Here is a 27,053-nt window from a genome sequence, read left to right on the forward strand (position 1 = left end):
AAGCCGGACCACCCCTCCTGCAGTGGGGGCCTCCGGCGGCCGCGCCGTGCCCAGCCTCGCCTCTCCCCCGCTGCCCGTGGCCGCAGCCGTGCTTCGTCCCGCGCTGACCTCGGTCGCCGCTGTCGCTTAGGGTCGCGGCACAGTCTGCGGCCGGGGAGCGGGCGCCGCGGGCCGCGCCGGAAGCTGAGCGCGGAGGCTGAGTCCCGGGATGGCGCGCCAGGTAAGGCGAACCGGAGGACAGACGGACCGACCCACGCCTCGGCGGGTCAGCTGGGCGCGGCGTGGAGCCGTCCCCCGGCGGGGGGGCAAAGACCCCGGCATCCACCAACTGTGGTATCGGGCTGCGCTCGGCCCGACGGGCCTGGTGCGCAGGAGTCTAGGTCCTCGGACGACCCCCGGCGCCCTCCCCAGCCCTTGACCCCCAGTGCCCTGTGCGCGGAGCCTGTCTCCACCTGCGGAAACTCGTTCCTTGGGGTTACGCGTCGCCCTCCCTCGGCCTGGCTTCTTTTAATTATTAGTTATCCTGGGAGCCGTGGGCATCAAGGCCTCAGGGGAAGGCGTAAATCTGATGCTTTTATTCTGGGTAGGATCCTGGATCCTTGGGGGAGGGGACATGAAACAAACTCCCAGGTTGTAGATTCTAGAGCTGGAGGAAGAGCCACATCTGTCACGAGTTGGGCGAGTTGTGTGCGGGACTGGGGAGATGCCAGGAAAACATGATGATACCAATGGGGAGTTGTTGCAGTTCCTCTGGGTGGACGCCTGGAGCCAGTTCTGTAATTTTGGTGGCCATGAACTTGGGCCATCCTCAGCCAATTGTAGACTCCATGGTTTGGAGGTGGGTGGGTATTGGGATAGCGGGCTGGGACATTCTGTGGCCAGACCTAGCCGCCTGCAGCCAGAACCTCCAGTCATTCATGGCCTGCAATCGGGAGAGAAACCAGGAAAAGTGGATGTTGTGGGAGCAGGGGCGGCCTTCCTTGCAGCATTGGCTGTGCAGCAAAGCAGCCCAAGGATACCCTTGCTCGGGTATGCCCACTGGTCCTGTGCTAAGCTCTCCTGCAATTTCCTCTTCTACGAAACGAGGGATTTGGACCACCAGTCCTTCAGATCTGATATTCCGAGTAGGATGCATCCTCACACTGTGTAGCCTCACAGAGAAGGTAGGTAGGAGTGGCTTTGGGGATTGGTAGATAACAGAGAGAGAGTTACAGGGAAGGCCTCTTGTCTTCCTGTCCAGTGTGACTCCCCAAAGGCCAGGGATGTGTGAGCACAGCCCATAAGTGGGAGCAGCAGGGTGCAGGGTCCAGACTGGGAACCCAAACTTGAGGCACGCTGGGGGATTTGATCTAGGCTGGGAAGGAGTGTGGAAAGATGGACAGGTCCTGTGGGCACCAAAGCTGTGGTTTTCTTGTTGGGCTAGTGACAGGGTAAGGAGGAATGTTTTAGGAGGAACAGCATGGTGGCAGTGAGCTCAGAGGCTGCACAGTTAACAACAGCCCTGGGTCAATCCAGAAAGCTTTTCTCCTGTTGGTTGAGGGAGGGAGGCAGACCTGAAAGCCCAAAGGAGTTGAAGTAGGGCCCAGGGAGGACAGTGGATCCAGACTGCAAGACAACATCCTCTAAGGCAAGCATACTCCCCACTTGTCCTCCACCTTTCCTGGGCAGAGGGAGGCCATTGATTGAACCACCTATTCTGGCCATAGTCAGTTCCCATTTCCATTTCATAAGAACTTTGTTTTGGAGAATTTGTCTTGATGCTAAGATGGTGAAAGACCTGGAATCCATCTCTTCCAGCTGTCTAAAGTATATTTAGCCAGGAGATAAAGAGGCAAAGTCAGGAGTAGTGTGTGCTGAAGAGCCCATTCTGTGTAGCTGGAGGTGGCAGGCTCTGACCTGCAGGTGGACGTCAAGCAGACAGATTTGACCATGTAACACTAATAGCCCTTAGTCCATCCCAGTATTTGTTCTAGCCTCTTTTCCTATGTTGATTCACTTACTTTTCACAACATCCCTGTGCTGTAGGTCATTATGATCCTGATTTTATAAATGAGTTCACCGAGGCCCAAGTGGGTTAAGTAGTTTAGCAAGGTCCCATAGCTAATATGGAGCAAAGCAGGGATTGGAACTCTAGCAGTCTGGTTCCTGAAGTCCAGCCCTAACTCCCATGCAGTAGCTCATCTGTGTGTCCAGCACTTCTTTTTTAAGATTTTATTTATTTATTTATTTTAGAGAGAGAGAGAGACCGAGTGCACACAAGCAGGGGGGATGGCCAGAGGGAGAGGGAGAAGCAGATTCCCTGCTGATCCCAGGACTCTGGGATCATGACCTGAGCTGCAGGCAGATGCTTCATCAACTGAGCCACCCAGGCACCCCTACATCCAGGATTTAAATGCCACATTGGGCCAGTGATAGGACCAGCTGCTGGGAATGTGGTGAGCCACCCATTACTGAAGGAGAAATTCTCTTCAAGGAGGAATTGAAGAGCCATCCTGTTTTGGGTGGAAATCAGCATTAAATGATCCCTGCCCCAGGACACCTGGGTGGCTCAGCGTTTGAGTGTCTGCCTTCCGCTCAGGGCATGATCCCGGGATCCTGAGATCAAATCCCGCATCAGGCTCCCTGGGAGGAGCCTGCTTTCTCTCTCTGCCTATGTCTCTGCCTCTCTTTGTGTGTCTCATGAATAAATAAATAAAATCTAAAAAGAAAAAAAAAGATCCCTCCCTTTAAAGTTCTAGGCAGTTGTCTGATTTCTGGTTCACAAATGCACAGCATTTGAGAGCTGGCTACTGGGAAGAAGGAGGGCCAAGCCTGTTTTCAGGGGTCTGTGCCCCAGCATATGTTTCATTTCCAGCAGGGCTGGGCAGGCCTCCAGCCTGTGACAGGGCTGCAGTGCTCCCCTGGCCTGTGGCTCTGAACTAAGAATTTGTCAGAGTCGTAGGAGGCTTGAAAACCTAGATTTCTGGGCTTACTGATGATTTAGTAAATCAAGGATGGGGCAGAGAAGTCAGACCTAATTAAAAGGAACGTGAAGTCAATCATTTGAACCTAAAAGCACTTTTATTTTTTCAGTCATTATGTTCTAAAAAGCTTCTGATAAGGCCGAGGAGAGAGTATTTTTCACTCCGTTTGTTAAACAGAGAACTTGTCTGCTGACATCTCGGGATAAACTAGCTCCCCAGAACATTCACATGGCTCTGCTGGGTCCTTCCTCCCATGTTCCCCGCCCCAGCCAGAGCAGTGCCGTTTGGACTCTGCCATTTAGCAGTGTCAACAGGAACATTTCTTTGTACTCAAGATCTGCCACTACAGACTTTACTGGGTAATGATAATTTCTAAAATTAGATGTTTGATGCTTGTTTTCTTAAGGTGTACCAAGATTACTGGTGATAGTCACAATTAAGCAGAGCAGAAAAGATCTCAGTTCAGAGATCCCAATCCTAGACTTGGCCCTGTGATTTTTCTACCAACTGGTCTGACCAGCTGCCTGTGGAGATCCGCCTTGTTAATCAACGAGAGCTCTGAAATGCTCGGAAAGGAAGGATCACACTTCTGATGTTTGGGTACCTTGACAATAGAGCCTGTGAGGACACATCTCAGTATCTAGCAGAGTGCCAGTAACCTGTGAGTGTTCAAGCTAGAGGTGATAGGGAAAGGCAGGTGGAGCCAAGGTAGGCTGAGTGTCTCACATACCTGGGCCACATGTAGGATAGCATGTGTCAGGGAAACCTTGCCTGCAGAGAAGTAGCCACATGCCCGTGATCTCTGTCACTGTCAGATGGGAGATGTTCAGGCTGGCTTCAGTTCACATGAGCTATGTCCCATAGAGAGGGCACAGGAGAGCATCAGCTAATATCCCGGGCTGGGGAAGTGGCCTTGGTAGAAAGAAGATCCTCCATGCTCAGTAGCTGATATCAGCATGACCTTCCCTGGAGCTCACTTGGACCTGGTGAACCAGCCATGTGTTGTGCTACCAAAAGGTAAAGAAGAAATGAGCTTTGAGGCCACCCTGACTGGTCTCTTCTTACTGGCCTCCTGGGGGTGTGTTTTGGGTAGAACTCTTGTTTCGAAGGTACAGAGCCTGATGTTGGTAGGGCACCCAGACTGTACATGTCTGCCGGTGGCTTGGGCCCCCTCCTGCAGATGGCTAATCTTTCCTGTGGGGTTGGTTTGACTAGTTTCCGGGTCCTGGGGACACCTTATTTTGTTCTGGTGTATTGGCCAGAGTGGGAGTTTAATAAATTTTTGTGTGGCAAACAAAAGACAGCAGAATAACTGTAGCCCACTGGCCCTTTCCTGCCCCTCCCCACCTTTCCTCCTCCAGAGCAGTGGGTGAGTGGGGTGATAAATAGGGGGTTCCAACCTTGTTCACTGACTCTGGGATCCTCTTCCTTAATGTTGAAAACTCCCCCGAACCCTACATAGTTGTATACTTAGTACATTCAGTTGTAGTGTTTGCAAATATTTTAAAATCAGTTCAGTATTACTTTTAAAGGATGTGCACGTACTCATCACAACAGCATCTATGTATGTTTAAACATAGTGACCGAAACGTTCAAGCAAAAACACATGTGGTTAGCCAATAAGACAGTGTTTGTGCCCATTCTGACACTGAGCCAGTTGGGACAAGTCTGAAGTTCTGGGACTACTGTGCAGATGAGGACTTTCTGACTGAGGTGTCCCCCTGCTCCATCAGCCCTGACGTTCCTCAGCCTAGGAGAGAGAGAAGAGTGGGAGTGTATCTTGGAGGAGCAGAGAGACCAGAGAGCAGAGCCAGGCAGGTGGGCCATGAGCTCTGGGATGGAAGGGAGTGGCTTGAGCAATGGGGAATGAGGTTTCAAACCTAGAACAAGGCTGGGCCATGAGGTCCCCTGCCAGGTGGGGGCATACTCTGAGCCCTTAAGTGTCTGTGTCTTGTCAGGAAATATAAGGGGACCCTGTATTGGGGCCCAAGTCCCTCACGAGGAGGACTCCCAAGACTCAGCATAGACTCATATTCACAGCTGTGATTTGTTACAGTGAGAGGACACAAAGCAAAATAAAATGTAAAGGCACATTGGGCAAAATATACAGGAGACCAGGTGTGAGCTTCCAGAGTCTTCTCCCAGTGGAATCACATGGGATGTACATAATTCTTCCGGCTGAGTTGTGATGGCTGGTGTGAAAGGTGGTCTACTAAGGGAGGCACCTGGTTTAGTCCATAGAGCACGTGACTCTTAATGTCCGGGTTGTGAGTTCATGCCCAACATGGAGCCTACCTACTTTAAAAAAAAAGGAAGAAAGAAATGAATGAAAAGAAATGTTGTCTACCAGGGAAGCTCACTAGAGACTCAGCGCTCAGGGTTTCCATTGGTGGCTGGTCATGTGGCTATTTCCACCTAACACAGACCAGAGTCCCAGAGCAAAAGTAGATGCCCAGCATGAACCACGCTGTGCAAATAGTTGGCCCAGTAAACCACCCTCCTGAAATCCAAGTTCCCCAACAGTAGCCCAAGGCCAACCTTGCAGGGACAGTGGCCTCAGGCCTGATCCGCTAGCTGTTCTGCATAGACCCTACCATTGGCTATGTTGTATCTGTCCAAAGTCCAGGAAAAATGAGGATGGCTCTTTGAGAGATGTTTTTGAGGGTGTCTGAATGTGTTCCTGAAAGGGAGCAACTATACTTGGCCTATCGGGGTGGAGAGGACTTCCAGAAGGTCTGCTGGCTGGCCAAGTGGGCGGGAGGGCATTTGGGAGCCTCTGGACTGAAAGCAGGTAGTCTGTGGATAGGCTGCCTCCAGCCAGGTGTGTGGACAGGGCCCTGACCAATTCAGCAGGAGAGTGGAGGGCAGTTGTGACCATGTGGTGGTGCCAGCTGTCAGAAGGTAAGAGGTGTGTGGGGAGCAGATGCCATCAGTGACAATGCCAAGGTTAGCAGCGATGGTTTTTATTTTTTTAAATAGTATTTATTTATTCATGACAGACAGAGAGGCAGAGACACAGGCAGAGGGAGAAGCAGGCTCCATGCAGGGAGCCCGATGTGGGACTCGATCCCAGGTCTCCAGGATCATACCCCGGGCTGAAGGTGGCGCTAAACCGCTGAGCCACCGGGGCTGTCCACAGAGATGGTTTTTAAAGTTGCTGACTTGAGTTGATGAAACAAGGCAGTAGATTAACTTCTTTGCGTTATTAGGAATGTTTTCATTTTGTTCAATAATTTTAATTACAAAGAGTTTAGCATCTGTTTCTACAGCAGAGGGACCCTTCCCATAATTGATATTCTGTTTGCTTAATTTGCACGAAGGTCATTTTTGCTGTAATTTTAAGTGCATGCCTCTCAGACGCAGGTAATCTTCTAGGGTCTGATCGCCATTTTAATGCCCACGTAGGGATGATTTTTAAAGAAGTGAGGACAGAATGTTTCTCATGTCTTACAAAGCAGGGGATACTGTCCAAGGATGATCCCAGGTCTCTTCAGAGCCCTTCCTTGCAGAGTAGACCACAGCGTACCAGGCTGCAAGCCTACAGGGGTGAAGAGTGGAGAGGTCAGGGAGGGGGCCAGAATGGGGGAGTGTGGCGACCAAGGCATGGAGGCCTGGATGGGTTCCTGCAGTGCATAGTACCCACGGGCTGCACGGGCTTGGTGGTAAAAGGTCATGGGGGTCACTGTGGCTGGCCGTGGCCCTGGAGGTCAAGCGCGGCCAGGGAAGTGAGGGCAGGCTCAGCCCAGCATGGGCCTGGAGTCCAGCAGAACAGCTGGACACCAGCACTGACCTGGCTGGGCCAGAGGGTCTGTAGAACTGTGGCCATAGGATTTGGGGTCTGAGGATCAAGGGCCACCAGTACAGGTGCATCGGCTGCTGGTTTTCTTCATTCCCAGTCACACAGCCGTCTGTCTGTCCTGGTACAGGAGGATCTGCCTCCTCTAGACTTGCCAAGCTGTTTGAGGTGTTCTCTCTCTCGCTCTCTTCCTTGTGGGGCTGGGAGGGGCCGCATAAACATTTTGCTTACTTGATTCCTGGCTGTTGGGTCATCCCCCACTAAGAGTATGGAGTGTTTGGTTCCTTATCAGACTTACCTGTTTTATGTGTATCTTGTCTTAATGTTGTAGTGATAGGACCCCAGGGCCTTGCACATTCAAGGCCAAGATTGCTTATTACCTCCAGTAACTCTCCAGCATGGTGACTTTAGGGCTGGCTGGGCTTCCCAGCCTGGAGTTGACCTTTTCTTAGGCCCAGGCTGAGGGTCACAGAGTGTGAGGGCTCCTGGGGGGTTGCTGTGACAAAGAACCACACCAGGCAGGCTTTACCAGCAGGTGGATTCTCTCCCTGTGCCAGGGAGCCAAAACCAGGGTGGTGATGGTGGGGCGGGGGTGGGGGGCTGGGCTCCCTCTGAAGGCTCTAGGGGACAATCCTTCCCATCTCCTACAGCCTCTGCTGGTCCTGCCTTTTCCTTGGCTTGTGGCTGCGTCATTTCATTCTCTGCATCCATTGTCACCTGACCTTCTCCTCCCTGTGTGACCCTATTGCTCCTCTTCAGCTACATCTGTGAGGAACATGTTTCCAAATAGGGCCACGTTCATGGGGGACGAGGGGAGGGACTTCAGCATACATTTTTGGGGACACAGTCCAAACCCCAGCACTGTGTCTTGAGCACATTCCCGCCCTGCCTTCACCTGCTCCCACCCATCAGGCCCGCACCATACTCTCACTGCTCCCCACTTCCTGGTGGATACCTGGGGACACAGAGAGACTGGTGGCGCTGGGAGGGAACCCCCAACTCCCCCGAGATTGTGCCCACAGGTGTCCGTGGCCTTCCAGGACCTGGCAGTGCGGTTCTCCGAGGAGGAGTGGCAGCTCCTGGGCGAAGGGCAGAGGGCACTCTACCGGGACGTGATGCGGGAGAACTATGAGACACTGCGCTCCCTGGGTAAGGAGCGTCCCGGCCCCGCTGACAAGTGACAGGAGGCGCGATCCAGGACCAAGCCAGTCCTGAATCAGCCAGGGCCTGCCAGGCCTTAGTCTCACCAACAAAATGAATGCCATCTGAGGTGATGGTCCAACAGCCTCAGACTGAACTGGGGGCCTCACTGATCTTTTGTTCCATCGTTGTTTTGATAGCCTGCCCCAGGGTTCTGGGTAAGATTCAGTTGGGGCACTCCAGAATGGGCGGAACACTGAGCAGCCTGGTCTCTGAGCATCTTGTGGCCCCACGGTTCTTGAGGTTTGGAGGACCACACAAACACACCTGTAAACAGGTGCCTGCGTGGTTGTGGTAGGTGGGTGGAGGCCGACTTCCATTCCCAGGGGGCTGTGCCTCCTTCTTTTCTTTCCCAGGGACAGCTGAGCGGCTCCCCCTCTCTGCCTTCTTGTCTCCTACGGAGCCTGGAGGAACCATGGAAGGCAGGAGCTATGCTGGTGAGGGACAGGAGCCTCCTAGGGGAGGAGGCCCCCTGGGTGAGTAATCTTGGCAGATGAGGGACAGGCCATTTTGGATATCCTGGTCCCCCTGGGCAACCTTGTCCCTTCCACTGTGTGGTCCTCAGCCCCTGGCTCTACTCCTCAGGGAATGCTGTGACCTCAGCCCTTGCCATGCTCTATACCCAAACCTCTCCGAGACCTTTCACCCTTTGCCCACTTCCTTCCCTGCCCCCCAGGCTGTGAACCTGGCACACTGTTGCCCATTGTATGCAAAGCCAGGAAGAAACCTGGGGTCACTCTTGGAGAGTGTCCCCTACTCAAGCCCTCTTCCTGCCACCCACCATGCAGAGCCAGCTGGCAGCTCCTGAGTGCTGCCACAGGGCTGACTTCTGGAGGCCTTGGATGGGGGATGTGGCCCACGGGCCTAGCCCTGGTTAGGCTGGGAGGGTAGGAGTGCCAGAGGGTCTGGCTGGTGGGAGGGAGCAGCTCTCCTTGGCATTCCCCTCAGAGAGGTACCGGGTACCGAGGGATAGTACCTGGAGTTCCCAGCCCCTGGTCCTGGCTGTCCCCTGGGGCAGATCCTTCTCACTTCAGGGACCTCAGTTTTTCCTTTGCTGCTACTCACGGGGTAAAAGGCTGGTTTGAAGTCGTGCGCAGAAGCGTCAGTGCCAAGCTGACAGAGGGCGTGGGGGTTCACTGTGGCCTCTCCAGCAGGAGGAGCACCCCCGCACAGCCTTCACCTCACCGCCCTGGTGCAGCTGGTCAAGGAGATTCCAGAGTTCCTGTTTGGGGAGGTCAGCCCAGAGGGCGAGAGTGGGAGTGGAGCTGTCAGCCTGGACGGGGAACGGGGCAGCCCTGACGGTAAGTCAGGTGAAGTGGAGTCGCAGCTGGGTGCCGGGTGCCTGCCTAGCCCCGGCCAGACCCTAGCTAGGGTCACCTGTTGCACAAATGCCCAGTAGCACGTCTGCCCCCAAGAAGGAATGGGTCATGGGTGAGACTGGCTCCTGGCCTTTCTCGTGCCCATTTCTCCAGGGCTTCAGCCACACCGTCAGGGCTGTGTGGCAGGTGAGGTCAGTCCCTGTTCTTAGATGAGGAGAGGAAGCTGTGCCCCATCAGCATGGCCAGTGGGGCCCAGTACCCCCCCCTCAGCCTGTGCTCCTCCCACATCACCAGACTCTCGGTCCTTAACCCTGCTCTGCTCAGCTGGTGCTTTCAGCTCTCAGACTGTACCTCCTCGAGATGTCTGTGCCCACCAGCCCTGGCCCTCGAGCCTGCTCAGTGGATGGTAGATGACCTAGAAAGAAAGTAGGGGTGAGGTGGTCTCATCAGAACAAGACTCTGAATCGATGTTTCAGAGCCGAGGAATGATGATGCAGAGGATGCTGACATCTGGGTCATTGTAATGGAACAGGGCAAGGAAGGCCCAGATGGGACAACTTTGGGGGCATACCCCTTGCTGGGCTTAAATCTAGCTTCGGGTGTCCTCTTCCTCCTCCCCAGTAGCAGCTGTGACCGTGGAGACTTGCCCTCTCGGAGGCTTGCTCAGCTGCCTTCCAGAAACACCTACTGGCTGGCCCAGCATGGCTGCCACATCCAGCAGCAGCTCATCATCCAGTGGCCTGCCTGGAGCCGGTGGACAGGGAAGCCCCCTCCCCATCAGTGAGTGTGACCCAGCGGGGCCAGGCCTCTGACCCTGGAGTCAGGCAGACTGGACTCTGTGCTCTCTTCATTGTTCCTGGAACTCAGTTTCCCTTATTGTTAATGGGGGCCAGCTCCCCAAAGAGTAGGACAAAGGCCCCTGTCTGTAGACCAAAGAGGAAGTGTGATGCTTGGCCCCTGAGCAGCCTCTCTCCCAGCCCTGCTTGCAGAGCACCGCAGGCCTAGGGAACATGCAGGCCCATCGGCACAGGAATACACTTGTGTGCACCTGCTCTGAGTCTCAGACCTTCTCACCAAGGCAGCCCCAAGAGCAGCAGAGGGCAAGGGCAGCCACTAGAATTTCTCTGTAGAGTCTGATTGTATTTTAAAAGATTCTTGCAAATTTTGTATTTGTTGGAATATCTGTTTTTTATTTAAAATATTTTATTTATTTATTTTTAAAGATTTTATTTCTTTATTTGACAGAGAGAGAGTGAGTGCACAAGTGGGGGGAGCAGCAGAGGGAGAGGGAGTAGCAGGCTCCCTGCTGAGCAGGGAGCCCGATGTGGGGCTCGATCCCAGGACCCTGAGATCATGACCTGACTGAAGGCAGACACTTAACTGACTGAGCCACCCAGGTGCCCCTATTTAAAATATTTTAAAATATTTAAATGGGTATGGACTAAAATTGGCACCCCTGAAAAACAGACCCCATTTAGCCCATGATTTTGGGTGTCCTCTGGCAGATTTGCTCTGCGGGTACATGTGCTGAAATTTGAGAAGCATGAGTACAAGATTGGGTCCTGCGTGTCAAGGCTGCTGGACTCACTTATTGAGCCAAAGTCAGAGGCTGGAACTGGGGGGTTCTGGGTTATTCAGAGCAAGCAGTCTTGGTGTTTAAAATATAATGCCTGTGCCAGGACAGACTCCTGGGACAAGCCTGCAGAGACTGACTCTGCCACAAATGCAAGTTTCTAGGACTTGGCTGCCCTTTGGGGATGGGATAGGGGGCAGGGACTGAGAGGCCTGCCCTCTATGGGGACCGATCTGGGGCAATTCCTCTCAGTCAGGAGCTAGGGTTAGAAAGACCTTTCTGTCTCTCCTTTTTTAAAAAAAGATTTTATTTATTTATTCATGAGAGACACAGAGAGAGAGAGAAAGGCAGAGATACAGAGGGAGAAGTAGGCTCCATGCAGGGAGCCCGATGTGGGACTCAATCTCGAGACTCCAGGATCACGCCCTGGGCCCAAGGCTGGCACCTTGGGGTTGAGCCACCCAGGGGTCTCCTCTTTCTGTCTCTCCTGTAACAGAAACTGCTGACAAACCAAGAGTTACAGAGAAGGAAGGCCCAGAAGCCCTAGCTGGGGAGCCCAGCCCTCCTACCTCTAGCTCCAGCAGGAGCTCCAGCAGGAAGAAGGAGAATGGAAAACAGGAGAGAGGGACTCTGGGGACAGGTGAGAGGCTGGCTCTGCTGAGAGTGGGGTGTGCCCTGAAGCTGAGCGGGGAAGGGAAACAGGTATGCTCAGTTCACACAGGTGTGTCAGGCCCCCTGACAGCCCTATGCAGCAGGTGTTGTGCCTGTTCACACAGGTGGTCTTGCAGGTGCCATAGGACTCTCTCCTGGGAACAGCCCCCTGGAAGGCCTTATCAACTGCCTGAAGGAAATCCTCATGCCTGGGCCCCAGAACCCTGAGGTGTCTCCAGGCTTGCCACCTCCTGTCCCTGGCCAGGGCACCTCTCAGCTAACCAGAGTGGAGCTGGGGCCTGGGAGCCCACCCTGGGAAGGTGAGTCCCTGGGGACCTGTCTCCTCAGGCCAAGGTTTCTGAAACCTCTGAAAGGCTCGAATTGTCTTTTTGTAGCTGTTTCTCTGTAAGTACAATGTCTTCCCAAAGGAACCTTCCCAACACACCTGCTCCACTATTTCCTATTTCCTATTTCCAGATCCAGGTGGCTTTCTTAGCAGAATGACATTTGGTCAGCTGGTAGAAGGAAACTCAAAAATACTTTTCCCTGGATCCTTTTGTGATTTTTACTTGTCCTAATATGGAACCTCTCAGGAGGAGCTGCTGAATGTCACTTTGCATTGACTCTAAGTGGGTGTGTAGAGTCGGCAGGGGGTGGGGGGGACTGGGTGGTGCAGTGGGGGCAGGAGCCCCGTCCTAGAGCCTGGTGCCTGTTAGCTGCAAAGACTAGGAAAGCCTCCTGAAGCTTTTGAGGCTTGGTTTCCCCATCTGTAAAAGGGGATACTTGTTCCCACCTTCAGGTACAGTGAGGCTAGGATACAGTAATATACATGTGTGAGTGAGTGTGAGAAAAGCCTCGTCCTCTGCAGAGAGAAGCTCTGCTTGGGGCACAGGGAACCAAGGGCAGATAGGGACCTGTCAGCTCACTTCCTTTCCCGTGTGCTGGCAGGGACGCCACGTGCCCTGCCTTGGTACTGTGCTCTCACATCTTCCCTCCCTCCAGCTGTCTGGTTTGGGTGTGAAAACAGGTTGTTTTTTTTTGTTGTTGTTGTTGTTGTTTTGTTTTTTTTAGATTTATTTATTTATTTATTATAGAGGGAGGTGGTGAGGAGAGGGGCAGAGAGAGAGGGAGAAAGAGTCTTAGACAGACTCCTCGCTGAGTGTGGAGCCAGACCCAGGACTCTATCCCATGACCCTGAGATCATGACCTGAGCAGAAACCAAGAGTCAGGTGCTCAGCCGCCTGTACTGCCCCTGCGCCCCGGGACAGGCATTTATAAACCAAACACCAAGAAGACAGTGGCCTGTGCAAGTCTAAGTGAGTTGCAAAAAGACCCACATTTCCAGATTTCTGGCCCCTACCTGGATTGTCTACCTTTTGTTGTTTGTTGTGACTGGGCTCAGGGTGAAAATATGTTCCTGTTTCCTACAGTGAAGACAGAGGCAGTTTCTGGGGCTTGTCCCCTTCAGGGTCTGCTGAACTGTCTGAAGGAGATCCCGGAGGCTCCTCACAGACGTTCCGGCCCCTCAGGAGTGAGGGACCCACAGCTGCAGGAGGATCCAGGGGCCTGCCAAAGGAATTCTGGAGGTAAATGCCTGTGGCTGGGCAGGAATGGCCCCAGGGCCATCCCCCCTCCCCTGCTCCAAGCAGGGCTCCGCATCAGGCCCTCAGGCCCTCACCTCCTGTGTAGGTCAGAGATGCTACGTTAGGGACTCTCCCTGTAGACGGAGCTGGGCATGTAGGAGGTGTTTCATCTGTCTGTGTTCATGATCCAGGTTGGCTGTTAGAGGAGAGCTAAAAGTTCCAGAAGGGAGGAAGTGTAGGCAGGGGAGGCTGAGAACAGTGCTGGCCCCACAGACCCTTGGGGCATACTTTTGAATTGGGCGTTCTTGTCATGTTGTTATGTTTATGTGGACTGGGGTAGCATCTCCATACACCGCAGCTTCTCACACTGCTGATAAAGGTGAGTTGAGACAGGCTCACCAGCCTTGGAGGAAAGATTTGGTGCCACCTGAGGAAGCCGATGTGACATCTCTCAGTAGAAGCCTCTGGAGGCACCCCAGAGGGGCCAGGGCACGATGGGAGGGTGAGTTGCTGGTGTTTAATGGGTGACCGCCTTGGGGCTAGAGACTGCTGTGGAGGCCAGGGGCTTTGGTCCTGACCCTATAAAGGTCTCATGGGGTCTTCCCACAGGGCCCCGACCCCTCCAGACCCCTCCTCCTGGCCCTGGTCCTGGAGCTAGCCATGTGCTGTCTGTGGTGAAGATGGAAGATGGCTGGACCCAGAGCCCCCTGGCTCCTGCATCCTGTCAGCTCAGCAAGTGGACCCACAGCCCCTCTGCCACCAGCAGCCAGGGGGGTGACAGAGAGACCAGAGGGGGCCAAGTGCCCAGCTGGAGCCCCGTAGCTCAAGGTGAGGCCTGGGAGCATCTCTCAAGTCTTCCAGTGGGATTCTCGGCCCCACCGAGGCTCTGCTGGCTAATGGAGGGAGGACCTGGCTGTCCTTCTCAGGCAGTGACTTCCCCTCTGTTCACCCATAGCCGCCTCATCCAGCAGCCTTCCATTGTAGATACTCTTGTTTTACAGAGATTTCCTATCTGTCAGGAAGCTGGCCCCACTACATAATGTGTGGGTCTGTCCACCCGGCCCCTGGGCTGGGGTACAGATCATGTCATTACCCTGCAGGACCAGAGAGCTAATCCATGTCTCCCTCAAGGGTGTTATCCCTGAAGAAGGCAGGTTGGGGCAGCCAGCCTAGGGCTGGGCCAGGGGAATGTGCCTGAGATGGTGATAGAGCCATCTCCCCTGTACCAGCCAGCAGTGCCTCGAGCTCACCCCTGGAAGCCCTGGAGGCCTGTCTGAAGGGCATTCCCCTGAGTGGGTCGTTACCTCCCCAGCCGCCGGCAGCCTCTGGATTCCAGAGCTCTCAGCCAGGAGACCCCGGGTCCCAGAGGCCCCAGCTGCAGTCCTGTAGATCACACAGTGAAGGTAAATGGGGCCCTGGGCTCAGGGTGCTGAGGACGCCGGTGGGTCCCCCGCTTCTCATCCTGGGCCTCTGGAGGTGCATGGCCTTCCTAGCTTCTCACTGATGCCTCTCCCCAAACAGTTCCAGAGTGTGGTGGGAGCCACTTAAACTCTTCTGGTCTGCCGCCCCCTCTGAGGGCTCTTACTTGCTTTCCAGCCCCATGAGACAAACATATGGGTTCATGTGGGTTTAACTAGTGCTTGAGCCACTAAGCTAAGGGGAGACCCTGTGCGAGATCCTCTGGGGTAGGTGTCCTGGGTGCCCACCCATAGCCCAGGGCCCAGGGGACCGCCTGGCTAATGGCTTTCTCCTGATGTCAGCTGTGCTGTTTCCTGCAGAGGTGACTGTGGGGCCTCTTCTGGCTCTGAGTCTGCAGGGCTATGTGAGAGGCAGCCCTGTCCTCCCCTCAGGTCCCCACAGCACCCCTCCCAGCTTCTCCTCATCCAGCAGCACCGATGGGGACCTGGATTTCCAGAGCCCTGGGGGCAGCCAGGCGCGTCCGCCTGGAAAAGGTGAGCTGGCTGGCCTGAGGCTGGGGTCAGTCCTGGGGAAGGACGAGAGGGCCCCCTGCCCGCCATCATGTCGGACCCAACCAGCCCAGGCTGCTGTGCCCTCTGGAGCAGAGCCGGGGGTGTTGTGGCAGGAGCAGACACAGGGCTTGTTGCAGGGCGGCAGTGGGTCAGGGCGGGGGTGGAGGGGTGGAGGATCTGTTTTAGTGACTTGGCTCAGAAGGGGTAGGACAACATCTAAGATCCTTTAAAAAATAGAAGGTCATCTCCTTTGTGACAACTCTTTCCTTATCCCAGACACAAGGAAATGCCTATAACATCAAACTGATGTTTCCAACTTAGGAAAAAATGTCCTGAGTTCATGTAAAACCACCCTAAGGAATGTCTCTGGTGACCCATGTCTCTCCTCAGCTTCCCGCGTGGAGGTGTCCATGGTGAGCTGTCACACCTCTTTGGAATCTTGCAGGACTCTCTAGTGTCCCCTCTTGACCTTTGCCCCCACTCGAATCTTTGAGTGCTCTTGGTCTGCCTTGTCCACAGACACCCGGTCCCCTGCTGCTCGCCTCCAGACCTTGCGTCATGTGTTGTCTGCAAAAGGCCTGGAGCTGCCCCCAGGACTCTGCCCCCGGCTGGCTGGAGCCTACAGAGCAGCGCTGGGGCCCCCCTGGTGCCCGTGGCAGCCTGGACTCCTGCGCCCGGCCCTGGCTGGCTCTGGCTGTGGGGGCTTTTTCCTCCCCAAGTGCAGCCACCTTTTCTTTTTTAACTTTTAGGGTTTTTAAAATTTTTTATTTATTCATGAGAGACACACAGAGGGAGGCAAGGACACGGGCAGAGGGAGAAGCAGGCTCCATGCAGGGAGCCTGATGCGGGACTTGATCCCAGGACCCCAGGATCATGACCTAAGCCAAAGGCAGACGCTCAACCACTGAGCCACCCAGGTGCCCCAAGTTTTGGTTTTTATTTTTATTTTTATTTATTTATTTTATTTTATTTATTTATTTATTTATTTATTTATTTATTTAAAGATTTTATTAATTTATTCATGAGGGACACACAGAGAGAGAGAGAGGCAGAGACACAAGCAGAGGGAGAAGCAAGCTCCACACAGGGAGCCCGATGTGGGACTTGATCCCAGGACTCCAGGATCATGCGCTGGACCAAAGGCAGGCGCTAAACTGCTAAGCCACCCAGGCGTTCCAAGTTTTGGTTTTTAATAGGTGATCACAGGGTTTTGTTCAAAAGCTGCAAACGGTTATAGAGGAGAGATGCTGTCACCCCCCACCCTTATCCCCACCCCAAGTCACCACAGCTGAGTTCTCTTACCTTTCAGAGGCATTCCCTGCATGGCCCAGTGCTGGTTCCCTCACACAGCCAGTAGTGTTATATACACACCTCCACCCTGCTTTTTTTTTTTTTTTTTTTTTTTTTTTTTTTTTTTTTTTTTCCACCCTGCTTTTTATTTTACCATTTACCTTTGGCATCTTCCCGAATTTTCTCTGCATGTTTCTTGAACACTGGCAGCACCCCGTTCCTCCGAACCGCTGCGCAGTGTCCATCCATAGGGGTTAGCATGGTGCTTGTTTGCACAGCTCCCGTTGGTGTACTTTGCTTTCTAAATAACGCAAACCACAGGAGAGTTCATGCTGCCTTCTACAAGCTTTCAGCCCAGCTCCCTGTGCTGCCTTAGAACTCAGGGTAACTGCATTTGGGGTCTCTTATAGTTGAACTTTGCTATTCCAGCCCCATGCCGCAGCCTGAAACTCCCATTCTCTCTCTCTATGCCCTGTCAGCCCCGCGTCAGCAAACGCATTCAGGAAAGAATGTGTCCACCATGTCAGCTCATGTAGAAGGGGCTTTTCCTTTTTTGGACTTCTGGTTCATCTACTTCCAGCTGCTTCTACAGCTCTGTCACTAGAAATGGGATATTTGTGATTTTTTTTTTTCTCAAGTTGCGACCACACTAGTGTTGGCCTTCTCAGCTTGCTACATCATACCTGTGGTGAGGGCACCTGTAGTGTTTCCCTCTGACCAGGCAAGGGAGCCTTATGGCATTTGGTCCTCTGTGGCCGGGGCAGCATGGTGGCAACCATCCCAAGGTGGAGCAGGGTGTCATGAGGGAGCCCAGCCTGTGCCTGTGTCTGATCACCCCTGTCACCGCCCACTGACCAGGCTCTGTGGAGATGGCTGGGACAGGTTTCTTTCTTTCAGGGCCAGGCCAAGGAGGCCTGCCCAGAGCCAGGACTGACCCGTGTTTGGGCCCAGGTGCCTGGCGTGACAGGTCCAGTGCCCTGTGCCTCCTCCCATGGCCCCAGCTTCCCTGGACATGAGGATGTAGACAAGGCTCCTGGGCTTTGTGGAGGCTGACCTCTGACTACCCAAGATTGCAAATGTTGGGTTTTCACAGGAAGCCCAGTGGGAAGCTCCCCGCTCCAGGGCCTGGAGAACTGTCTCAGAGAGATACCAGTGCTCAGGCCACAGTCAGCCTTGTCCTGGTCTTCAGCAGGGGACAGGGGGCCACAGAGAACAGAGCCCAAGAACTGGACGGCGGACAAGGAAGGTAAAGCACGGCTTCCCCAGCATCTGAGCAGGGAAAGACGACTCTTGCCCTGCCAGTGCCAGCCCTGCTTCCCCATGCAGCTGGCAGGCCCACAGCCAGCCCTCAGAGGAGAAGATGCTCTGGAAATGGCCTGGGCAGAGGCTTGTGTGAGGCCATGAAGCCAAAGGGCGTGGCCAGCATCTGGGTGGTAGGTGGAGGCAGGGCAGGATACCCAGCCCCACTGTCTGCTGCTCCAAGTCCAGGCCTGAGCCAGGGCCTTGGCAGTGGAGTATCTTTCAATCCTGGCTGTGTTGTCCCCGTGTACCTTGGTCCAGAGCAGTGGCTGAGCTGGGGGGCCTCCAGGAGTCCAGGGGGCTGGGTATGGGATAAACAAGTCCTGGGAGATTGGGGGCGGCTCCCGGGAACACCTATAGGGCTGGCGTGCATCCCACAACTGGAGCTCCTGTGCCCAAGAAGCCAACAGGGGCAGAAGCTGTCCTCTGTCCAGTGTCTTCTTGCATCCATGCCCCACAGGGCTGACAGGCCTCTTGGCTTCTCATTCAAACAGGGCTGAGAGGCGAGGCCTGTGAGCCAGCCCACCTGGGACAGGGGCAGGGAGAGGCCCCCACCAGGAGCTTCCGGCTGGCCAGCCCACAGGCACTCACCTCTAGCAGCGTCCCCGTCCCTGTGTGCTACCAGCGAGGGCTCAAAGACCCCGGGGCCCCCAGGCCGGGGCCATGGAGATGGCTCCAAGATGGTGAGCTGACATCTGCCCTGGTATTTGGTGGCACGTCTTCCCTCCCAGTAAAATCTTCGACGAGGGACTAGATTTCCTGTCCATCTCCTCTGTCCCTCACATTGCAGCCCAGTGCCCCTGGCTGCAGTGCCCTGAGGTGTGCTGGAGGAAGACCAGAAACTCGATCGCTGAAAGGACAGGGGAGGATGGTTTCCCTGCAGCCACCGGGTTTCTCTGGGAGACGACTGATTATCTGCTTTGTTGTAGCTGCTGGGGTGGTGGGGTCTCCCTCTGCTGCTGGTCCTGTGCACTTGGAGCCGTGTTCCTTCCTGGGCCTGCTGGAGCAGGCTGGCAGGGTCTGACTCATCTGGATAAACGTGGTGTTTCTAAATGTTCCCAGAAGAAAAAACGGTCCCTGGGGGGCTTCCCGTGGATGTGACTGAGTCTCTGCTCTTGGACCACTAGTCCCGAGTGAAGTGCCTGCCTCTAATCCTGGGGCCTGTCTGGAACCAGTCTGTTAGAGGCTGGTACCAGGGACTTGAGACTTCAGGAATGTTCCCCGCTGGCTTTCTAGAGCAGCTGGGAAACTGGCAAGGGCGAGAGCTGTTCAGGGTCTCCCCGAGCTTGTGTGGGGCCATTAGCTGACCTGAAGGGGGACCAGCTCTGCATGCCTGTTCATGAAGGCAGAGGGTCCTCCTGACCACCGCCAGGCTAAGGGATAGAATGTTCTTCTGTTGTCATTTGCCCAGGGGCAGCCATGAAGCCCTCCCCACTCCACTGTCTGGAGAACTCTCTGAAGGGGATCTTGCCTGGGAGGCCCCTGCGCTTTGCCTGCTTGGCAGGTCCCAGCCCCAGCCCCAGCCCCGGCTCCAGCTCTAGCTTCAGCAGCTCAGAAGGAGACGAGCTCTGGCAGCTGTTCCCACAGGGTGAGTTTGCGGGGGACAGAATAGGCCAGGGAGCCATCCCTGCTGGGGGATGTAGCCACTGCTCTGACACCAGCTCTGTGTTGCCAGAGAGGGACCGCCTTCCCGGCTACAAGGGTCCTGGCCCTCTGTCCCCGCGCCCTGGCGGCGCCCCCACTGGCAGCAGCCCTGGTGAAGGCCCAGGGAGAGCAGAGCCTGGGGACCACTGCGGCCTCAATGCAGGTGAGCGCGGGGGCTCCTGAGAGAGGGCCTGGATTCTCGCTTTGCCTGGCTCTTGTCATAGTTGTCTACTATTGTCATGCTTGAGTTCCCTGTAAGTTGTGCTGTGTCTGTGAGAGAAGGTAGGACATAGGATCCCAGGATTGTTAAACAAGTGAGCTTCATTAGATGGCAATGAACTTAAGGTGTGTACATTCTCTCTGACACTACACATTGTATGCGCTAATAACATCTATATGCATATATACTATCGGTCCCAGCCTGTCAGTAGTGACACTCTCAGCGAGGGATGCCTGAGGCACTTGCCCAGCCCATGTCCCTCGTAGGGGGCCCCATGGACGTTTACCATCCCTGGGGCTAGTCCTTGTGCTTCTTATGACCATTGGACATATGTAAGCAAAAGCCATTAGGGAACTTCGAGGAATGGGATTTATTACCCACAGTCCCTGAGGGGCACATGGGGTGGTCGCAGCTAGAGAGCTAGAGGAAAAGCAGGCATGGACCTGGGACTCTGCCTTTATTTGGCTCAAGGGTGGGGTGTCTGGGTTTGGCGGGTTCACTCTTTACCAGTGAATTTAAAGCATCAGAGCAGGAATTAGGGGCACAGCGAGGGAGAAGCGGGATTGCTCAGGTGGCCGGTTATCTAAAGCTGTGTCACCCTGGGCCTTCTGAAAGAGGGATATCTATGGGTCGGCAGCCTGGTTCCCTGTTGGGTGGGTTTGTGAGTCACCATGTCACGCAGCTGGCGATGTTTGTCTGAGATGGGTGTCTTCTGAATGGATAGCCCACCGATCAAAGGTTCAAGTCAGGCACTTGCGCTGCGTGTCCACACGTATGTATGTATGTAAGACGATGATGGTGATAGTAATGTGCATTTTCAAAATTTGAAAACAAATGAAAACTGTGTCAACAGTGAGGTTCGCCCACCTGGGAGGATTTAGAGGTTGTCCTGTCAAGAATGCCAGAAATGTGTCTGCTCTCCCAGGCAGCCTGGCTCCTTAGTCCAGGCCTGACCCAGTGTGTCTCCCAGCAGGAAGAGCAGAAGAAAAGACAGGAGGCAGGTCCCAGTTGCCCTGGAGAAACGTGTACCCGGAAACCCCGGGCCGGCCTGGCCCTCTGGGCAGTGCTGGAGGAGGTAAAAGTGGGATAATAGTTAGGGAAGGGAACTCCCCACCTACTCAGGCCAGTGGCTCTATGTGGTCCTTGGCTCCTGCACAGGCCCGGCCGTACCGGTGTTCCTCATGGCTCAGTGGGTCTAGTGGGACATGGCAGAGGGGGCTGGGCACAGAGCAGTTTCCCACGGCCTGCAGGCCACCCCCAGCATGGGGCCTGCAGATCACCGCCCTCTCCATCTGCCGCTTCTGGCCCCCTGCAGTAGAGCTAGAAGTGTCACACCCTTGCTGTGGAGGACTCCAGAAGAGTCCAGTCCACCCTCATCACACCTGCCCCGGGGGCCCATCAGCCAGGGTTGGACTCCCTGATGGGCCCAGTGTATCTGTCTTGCATCCTATTTAACCATTGTTTGAAAGGCTGAAAGTTCAATTTTTTAAAAAAATTGAAGACTATTTATTTGAGAAAGAGCACATGCATGCAAGCAGGGGGTACGGGGGAGAGGAGGGAGAGAGACCAGCAGACTCCACGCTGAGTGCAGAGCCTGACTTGGGGCTCCGTCCCAAGACCCTGAGATCATGACGAGTCCCAATCCAGAGTCAGATGCTTAAGTGACTGAGCCACTCAGGCGCCCTGAAAATTCAGTTCTTTTGAGGCTCTGTCCCAATATCCACGCATCAGAGTGGGTCTCCACAACTCAGGTGGTCTGTGCTCTTTCTACAGGGGCAGCTGTGAACCCCTGCCCTGCCCCTCAGCCAGAGAAAAGGCCCGGGCCGGGCCCCAGCAAGCTTCTTGGATCTGCCCACGGTCCCCTGTCCTGGAAGCCCAGGGTCAGTGAAGAATCCAGGGGTCTGGGGCCTGGAAATGGAAGACCAGGTGTTACAGGTGAACCGGTGGCTTCAGGAGCGCTGAGGGCACAGGGTGGTGGGCAGGGGGTCAGCGTCTACAGTGGTCACCCATCTTCCTTCCCTCCTGCTCAGCTCCTCACGGGGCAGGCTAGCCAGAAGCCTGGGGAAAGCTTTTACCTAGCACCCCTGCAGGCTTATTCGGGTCACAGGTAGGAAGGGTCTCACCTTGAACTTCAGGTTGCTGTTTTGTTCAGTGTTTTCCTACAGAAATAGCTGGCTTTTTCATCAAAGCCCACGGGTACTTTTTAGAAGCAAGGATACCAGGGTAGATAATGCCCAAAATCAAAGTCTGGCGTTTGAGGAGACTTTTCCCGAGAGATGAGGAAACAGGCCCAGTAATGGTGAGCGACTTGGCCAGGGCATCCCAGGAGCCAAGAGCTGGGCTTCTGTGTCACACCTGCCATGAGGAAGCTCCTCACTGTACACTTGGAGGCCCGGAAGGGGTGTGTGGGCCCGGAGGGGGTGTGTGGGGCTTGGGCTCCAGCTCCCTGTGGGACCCACACCCAGACCCTCCCACCGGCAGCTTAGTGGGGCCCCAGTGCTGGCTCCCAGGTTCTGCTGCTCTGAACGTGCAGTGCTTTCCTGAGAGCACTGAGCTGTCCTGAGGTGACCCCGCCCCTTGCCTCCTGCTCAGATAGAAGTGTACCTGCCACGCAGCCAACATCTTTGCCCTTAGCTTAGCTCCTTCCTGGAGAACCTGGCCAGGTAGCACTCCAGCCCCTCTGTGGTGCTCCAGGATCCACTTCTCTGTTTGAAGCCTGGAAGTACAGAGACGGGGGCAGAGCTGGGTTGGGGTGCAGATGGGAGGGGGGCAGGGCTGGGCTGGGGTGCAGAGAAGGAGGGGAAAGCAGGCTACCCCACCAGTCCTTGGTAGTAGCAGGGCTTTCTTGTGAGGTTTGCCTAGGGTGGAGGCCAGTTCCAAGAGGCCTTACAGCAAAGGATTAGGTGATTTAAAAAAAAAAGTAACTTAAGATCTAAAATCTTGTGACTCTGACCTCAGAATGGAGGGGTAGAGGTCAGGAGGGATGTGCTGATGACCAGCAGCCCTGGGTACTGACCAGCCCCCTGCTCACCGCACTAAAAGCCTCCCTGCCCCAGGCCGATCTGACCATCCTGGGCTCCTCTCCCACAGGCTCTCTGGCCTTGGCCCCCTGCTGTCCACTGAGCATTTCCAGACCCAGCCTAGTGACACGGTAGGGCAGGGTTAGGTGGTCTGGGATGCCACTTACTCTCAGAGGTGTCACAGAGAGCTGCTGAACCTTTTCCTAGAAGGTGGGCAGGCCATTTACCATCCTAGGAGAGTTTGAGACCCAGGCTGTGGTTTATCCTGTCCATGAATTTGGGGAGCAGCCAGGAGATGTGCCACCTTTGATGTCATGAGCACTGGCATCGACATTCCCAAGCCCGAGTTACTTCGTCCCATATGAGGCTGGGCCTTAGTGGGTGGGGAGGATGCTGAAGGGGCCCCCCAGGGGGAGACAGCTCTGACAGCCCAGGAACTCTCATCTCGTGTCCCTGCTCTGGTTTTAGCAAGGACGCACGGGAAGCCGCCTCCCAGAGGTCTGCCTGAGCCACCCCCTGTGGCTGCCATCCCTCCGGCTTTGCCTCAGGCGCCCCCGCAGTCCTGCCCCTGCGGAAGTGGTCTGCAGCCAGAGCTCCGCAGCCTTGGCGCCGCCCTCTCAGAGAAGCTGGATCGGCTCGCCACGGCCCTGGCAGGCCTGTCTCAGGAAGTAGCCACCATGAGGACCCAGGTGGATCGGCTCGGGAAGCGCCCCCGTGGCCCTGGGTCCAAGTGCCAGGCTTCCTGGCCATGGGCCCCCTCCCGGGGACCTCGCTGGTCTAACGGCCCTGCTCACAGACACCTGCCCTATTGGAGGCAGAAGGGCCCCACCAGGCCAAAACCAAAGATCCTGCGTGGTCAGGCGGACAGCTGCAGGGCCGGTGACGCCTCGGGCCTCTCCAGGAGGTTCCGCCCAGTATCTCAGCTGCCGCCAGATGCCCCCATGGCAGAACCTTCTGGGCCCAGCTCCAGCCCTTCCCAGCAGCCTCTCTCCTCAGCACGCAGCTGCTGTGCTGGGGTGCCTGTGCCTGCCTCCCTTGGACACACGGGGGGTCACCAGAGTCCGCCCCTCCTTTCAGTGCCTACTGCCTTACCCCCACAGATGGCTTCTCTCACAACCAGGGGAGATGCAGAGCCACGGTTTTCAGCAGTGGTGCCACCTGGGACCCTCAGCTGGCCCAAGGATGCAAGCAGCCTGATGGCAGGGGTCCAGAGAACCTGCGAGGAGGAACTGTGGGTCCCGAGGCGGGGGACCCCTAGCCACCTTCTTCAGCAGCTTGGTCCTGCTGATGATGTCCCGACCCTGGCCCCTTCTCCTAGGGGCTGTCCCACCCCCTCAACCTGCTCCAGCCGAACCTTCCCCGCTTCCGGGCCGTGAGGGGGCTGGGTGTTCTGCCACTGGCCTGACCAGCCCTGACCCCAGGACGCTGTTTGCTCAGGGAGGCCACTCTTTGGTGTGCATCTCAGCCACGCCTCTGGCCTTCTTGGCTCAGGTTCATTCAGATGCTGCTTCCCCAGCTTGTCCTTCCCACTGGGACAGCCCTGGCTTGCAGGTGGCTGGGGTGCCCGCGCGTATATGCATGCCACGTTTTCCTGGCTGCTCCAGCGGCTGCCCTGCCTCCTCGCAGCTGCCCTTCCTGGGCTCAGCACTAAGGAGGGCTCAGCTCTCCCTTTCCTGGTCAAGAGGGGCTGTGGGTTTTCTTTGGAGAGAAACCTGCCCCTTGGTTGATGCTGGATTTGCCTGCAGAGTCTAAGTGGAGAAGTAGGGGTACCAAGGGAAAGGCCCTCAGCTTCTTGGAAGGGGCGCGGGTGCAGCTGGACCAGGGCCGCCGTCGGTTCTGTGACCAGGATGAGCACCCAGTGGGCTCATCTGCCTGCCTTTGTGCACCCTCGAGGGAATTCAGTCTCTGGAAAGGTGGGAAGGTCAGCTGTGGAACGGAATTCCCAGATGGGCCCTTGGGTGAGCAGTGCACGTTCCGGGGCCCACGGACCACAGCACAGGTAGTCATTCATGGCCTGGAGGCCACAGTCTAAGGTCAGGGTGGCGGCAGGGCAGGTGCCTGCTGAAGCAGTGAGGGAGAGTCTGCCCCAGGGCTCCCTCCCACTGTCACTGGTCTGCTTGTCCACCCCCGTACGCACGACTCGGGATACTGCCTCTGTAGGGACCTTGTCGGACTCAGCTCATGCTGACGCCCTCACTGTGACTTGACCTTCCTGCTGTTAGGTGCTGGGACTTAGGACTTCAACATGAATTTTGGGGGCACAGTTCAAACCCTAACACGTGTAAGAGACTGGGTTATGCCTTCTTGAATTCATCTTGGGAGAAGTGAGCATGGCTAAGGCGTCTCTAGGCCAGAAGGACCTGCCTCATGTCCTACCCCAGGGTCAGCTTGTTCCCCCCAGGCTCACGTTCCCACTTCCATCCTTATTAAATGTGAGGAATCCTCGGGAACTGTCTGTGTCCAGGTTGCTGAGGCAGGGCCACCCTGCTGAGCTGATGTGGTCAGCTCTGCTGTCAGGGAACACAGGTGCCACTGCAGAGGTGCAGGCCGGCTCCAGGCCCTACAGGGGCTGTAGCCCCATGGCACAAGCAAGGTCCTGTGGCTGCTGTGCCTGGTCAGGGGACTGGGGACGCACACAGGGCCAGGCCCATGCTCCTGGTCGCCCCTCTGGAAGCAGCACCTGCTGAGGTGGGAGGGAAGGGAGAGGACCTGGGGCTGACAGTCTGTCATGGAGTGGGGCGGGGTGGGATGTGCCGGGAAGCATTGAAATGTTTCCAGGTCAGGAGTAAGTCCTAAGATGACTGTCTCAGAAGCTGAGGTCTAGAAGATCACAGTAGTAAGATGTTTAGAATAGGCAGTCTCTTCACATCTAGCCATACTTGATAAAAGAATAAGGAACAGAAAACTTCTAGACTTTCCATTCAAAGACCTCAGGAAGAGGAGTCCGTTGCTTTTCAGGCTTCAGGGACCATGGAAAGGGTAGGACAGGGCTGGGAGGGGACGAAGGGTGCAGTCAGCAGGAAGAGGTTTTGTGCACTCCTTCTCCCCCCTTCTCAGCAGCGGTCATGGGGGTGGCCCAGCACCCACCTTTGAATGGCATCTTAAGGTTTTGTTTGTGGACCTCCTGAGTATCAGCCATCACTCAGACCCTGCGCGGCAGGCGTAAAGGAGCAAACGAGCTCAGAGGGTATAAGTGACTTTGCATTTGCACAGCTTGTCCTTGGCAGAGCCTGCAGGGGCACCCCTGTCGGTGCTTGGCAGTGGGGCACGCGCCCTCCTCCGCTGGGTGACCCTCCTGCCAGCCTTCACCTGTACTGCAGACAAGGATGTTCAGGGTGAGCCCGGTCTGGGTGGTCCAAATCCAATCCCACCGTACATGAAGTTTAAGTTTTTTTTTTTTTTTTTTAAGAATGTGGAAAACAAGTAATAAAATGAACAGTAAGAAGCTTCCTGATCTGTGTGTTCGTCTCACAGGTCCACTGCCGCCCAAGCACAAAACCCTCTTTCAGTCGTTAACTGGAAAATCTAGAATCACTAATTTGGTAGAAAGTCTGTGCGGTTTAGTACATTGCACGCATCTCCTTCACCTACTTCACGAGGAAACGTGGTCCCCTTTGGTGAGAGGAAGAGAGGGGCTATTTGGGACTCAGGAATTCCAGGCCCCAGGGGTTGGGGCTTAGGGCTTAGAGTGGAGAAGGCTCCAGCCCTGCCTGCCCCAGTGTAGTCATTCCTGAAGTAGTTTGGCCAGTGGCTCCTGGTGCACCTGGATACAAACCTACCCCACATTTCAGGGGTCCTTGAAGTCTTCCCTCTGCTGCCTGCCAGAAAAGCAAGAAGAGGCTTAATCTATCAGAATCAGAGCGGGCTCCCCAAAGCCTCCAGGCTTCAGGATGGTCAGAGGGTCCACTGGAAGAGGAGCTGTCGTGGTGGGGGGTGTAAGGACCATGGTTTGCTGCCTGCCGTGTCCCCTGATGTCACCACTCCCTCCCAGGCCAGACTTGACTCCACCTTCCTCCACCTTTCATCTTTCTGTTCCAGATGTGGCTTCTGTAAAGAGCCTACAGTTGGCTTTTATTTTTGAATCCAACTTGACAAATTCTGTTTAGTTAGAGACCTTAATCCATTTATGTGTATTTTAATTATGATAGAGTTAGATTTGAATATATGGTCTTATTTTGTGCTTATGTTTGTCTCACTTGTTCTGTTTTTTCCCCCCTCTTGCCTTTTTCCTTTTTTAAGATTTTATTTATTTATTTGGCAGAGAGAGTAAGCAGGGGAGGAGCAGAGGGAGAGGGACAGCAGACTCCCTGCTGAGCACAGAGCCCACCCTGGGGGGCTCTATCTCAGACCCCAAGATCATGACCAGAGCCAAAATCGAGTCAGATGCTTAACTGAGCCGCCCAGGCACCTCTCCTGTCTTCTTTTTAATTGACAATGTTGTGGGTTTTGTCTGTTTTTAATCATTTCATCTTCCCTCTACTAGCATCAACATTTAAAGAACTAGGAGGAAAAACACCCAAATTTA

General features: G+C 55.1%; 1 protein-coding gene across 17 annotated transcripts; it reads left to right on the plus strand.

Moving 5' to 3' along the window:
- Positions 1-26: 26 nt before the first annotated feature.
- On the plus strand, positions 27-26,712 carry KRBA1 (KRAB-A domain containing 1). 17 transcript variants are annotated; one of them, XM_049094635.1, is made up of 18 exons: positions 27-220; positions 7,800-7,908; positions 8,316-8,435; positions 9,111-9,260; positions 9,900-10,058; positions 11,348-11,491; positions 11,628-11,822; positions 12,933-13,088; positions 13,695-13,913; positions 14,315-14,488; positions 14,846-15,037; positions 17,439-17,591; positions 18,139-18,327; positions 19,056-19,232; positions 19,320-19,451; positions 20,479-20,583; positions 21,282-21,443; positions 22,997-26,712. In XM_049094635.1, exons 1-18 carry the CDS (start codon positions 209-211, stop codon positions 23,902-23,904), a joined length of 3,456 nt encoding a protein of 1,151 aa, XP_048950592.1. In that variant the 5' UTR covers positions 27-208; the 3' UTR covers positions 23,905-26,712. The 17 variants fall into 17 exon arrangements, with proteins under 17 accessions (XP_048950592.1, XP_048950598.1, XP_048950585.1 ...); XM_049094641.1 differs by having other exon boundaries at positions 51-220; positions 7,782-8,202; XM_049094628.1 differs by having other exon boundaries at positions 51-220; positions 7,782-7,908.
- The last annotated feature ends 341 nt before the right edge of the window (positions 26,713-27,053 follow it).

Source organism: Canis lupus, chromosome 16 (assembly GCF_003254725.2).
Source record: "Canis lupus dingo isolate Sandy chromosome 16, ASM325472v2, whole genome shotgun sequence".
Taxonomy (NCBI): domain Eukaryota; kingdom Metazoa; phylum Chordata; class Mammalia; order Carnivora; family Canidae; genus Canis; species Canis lupus.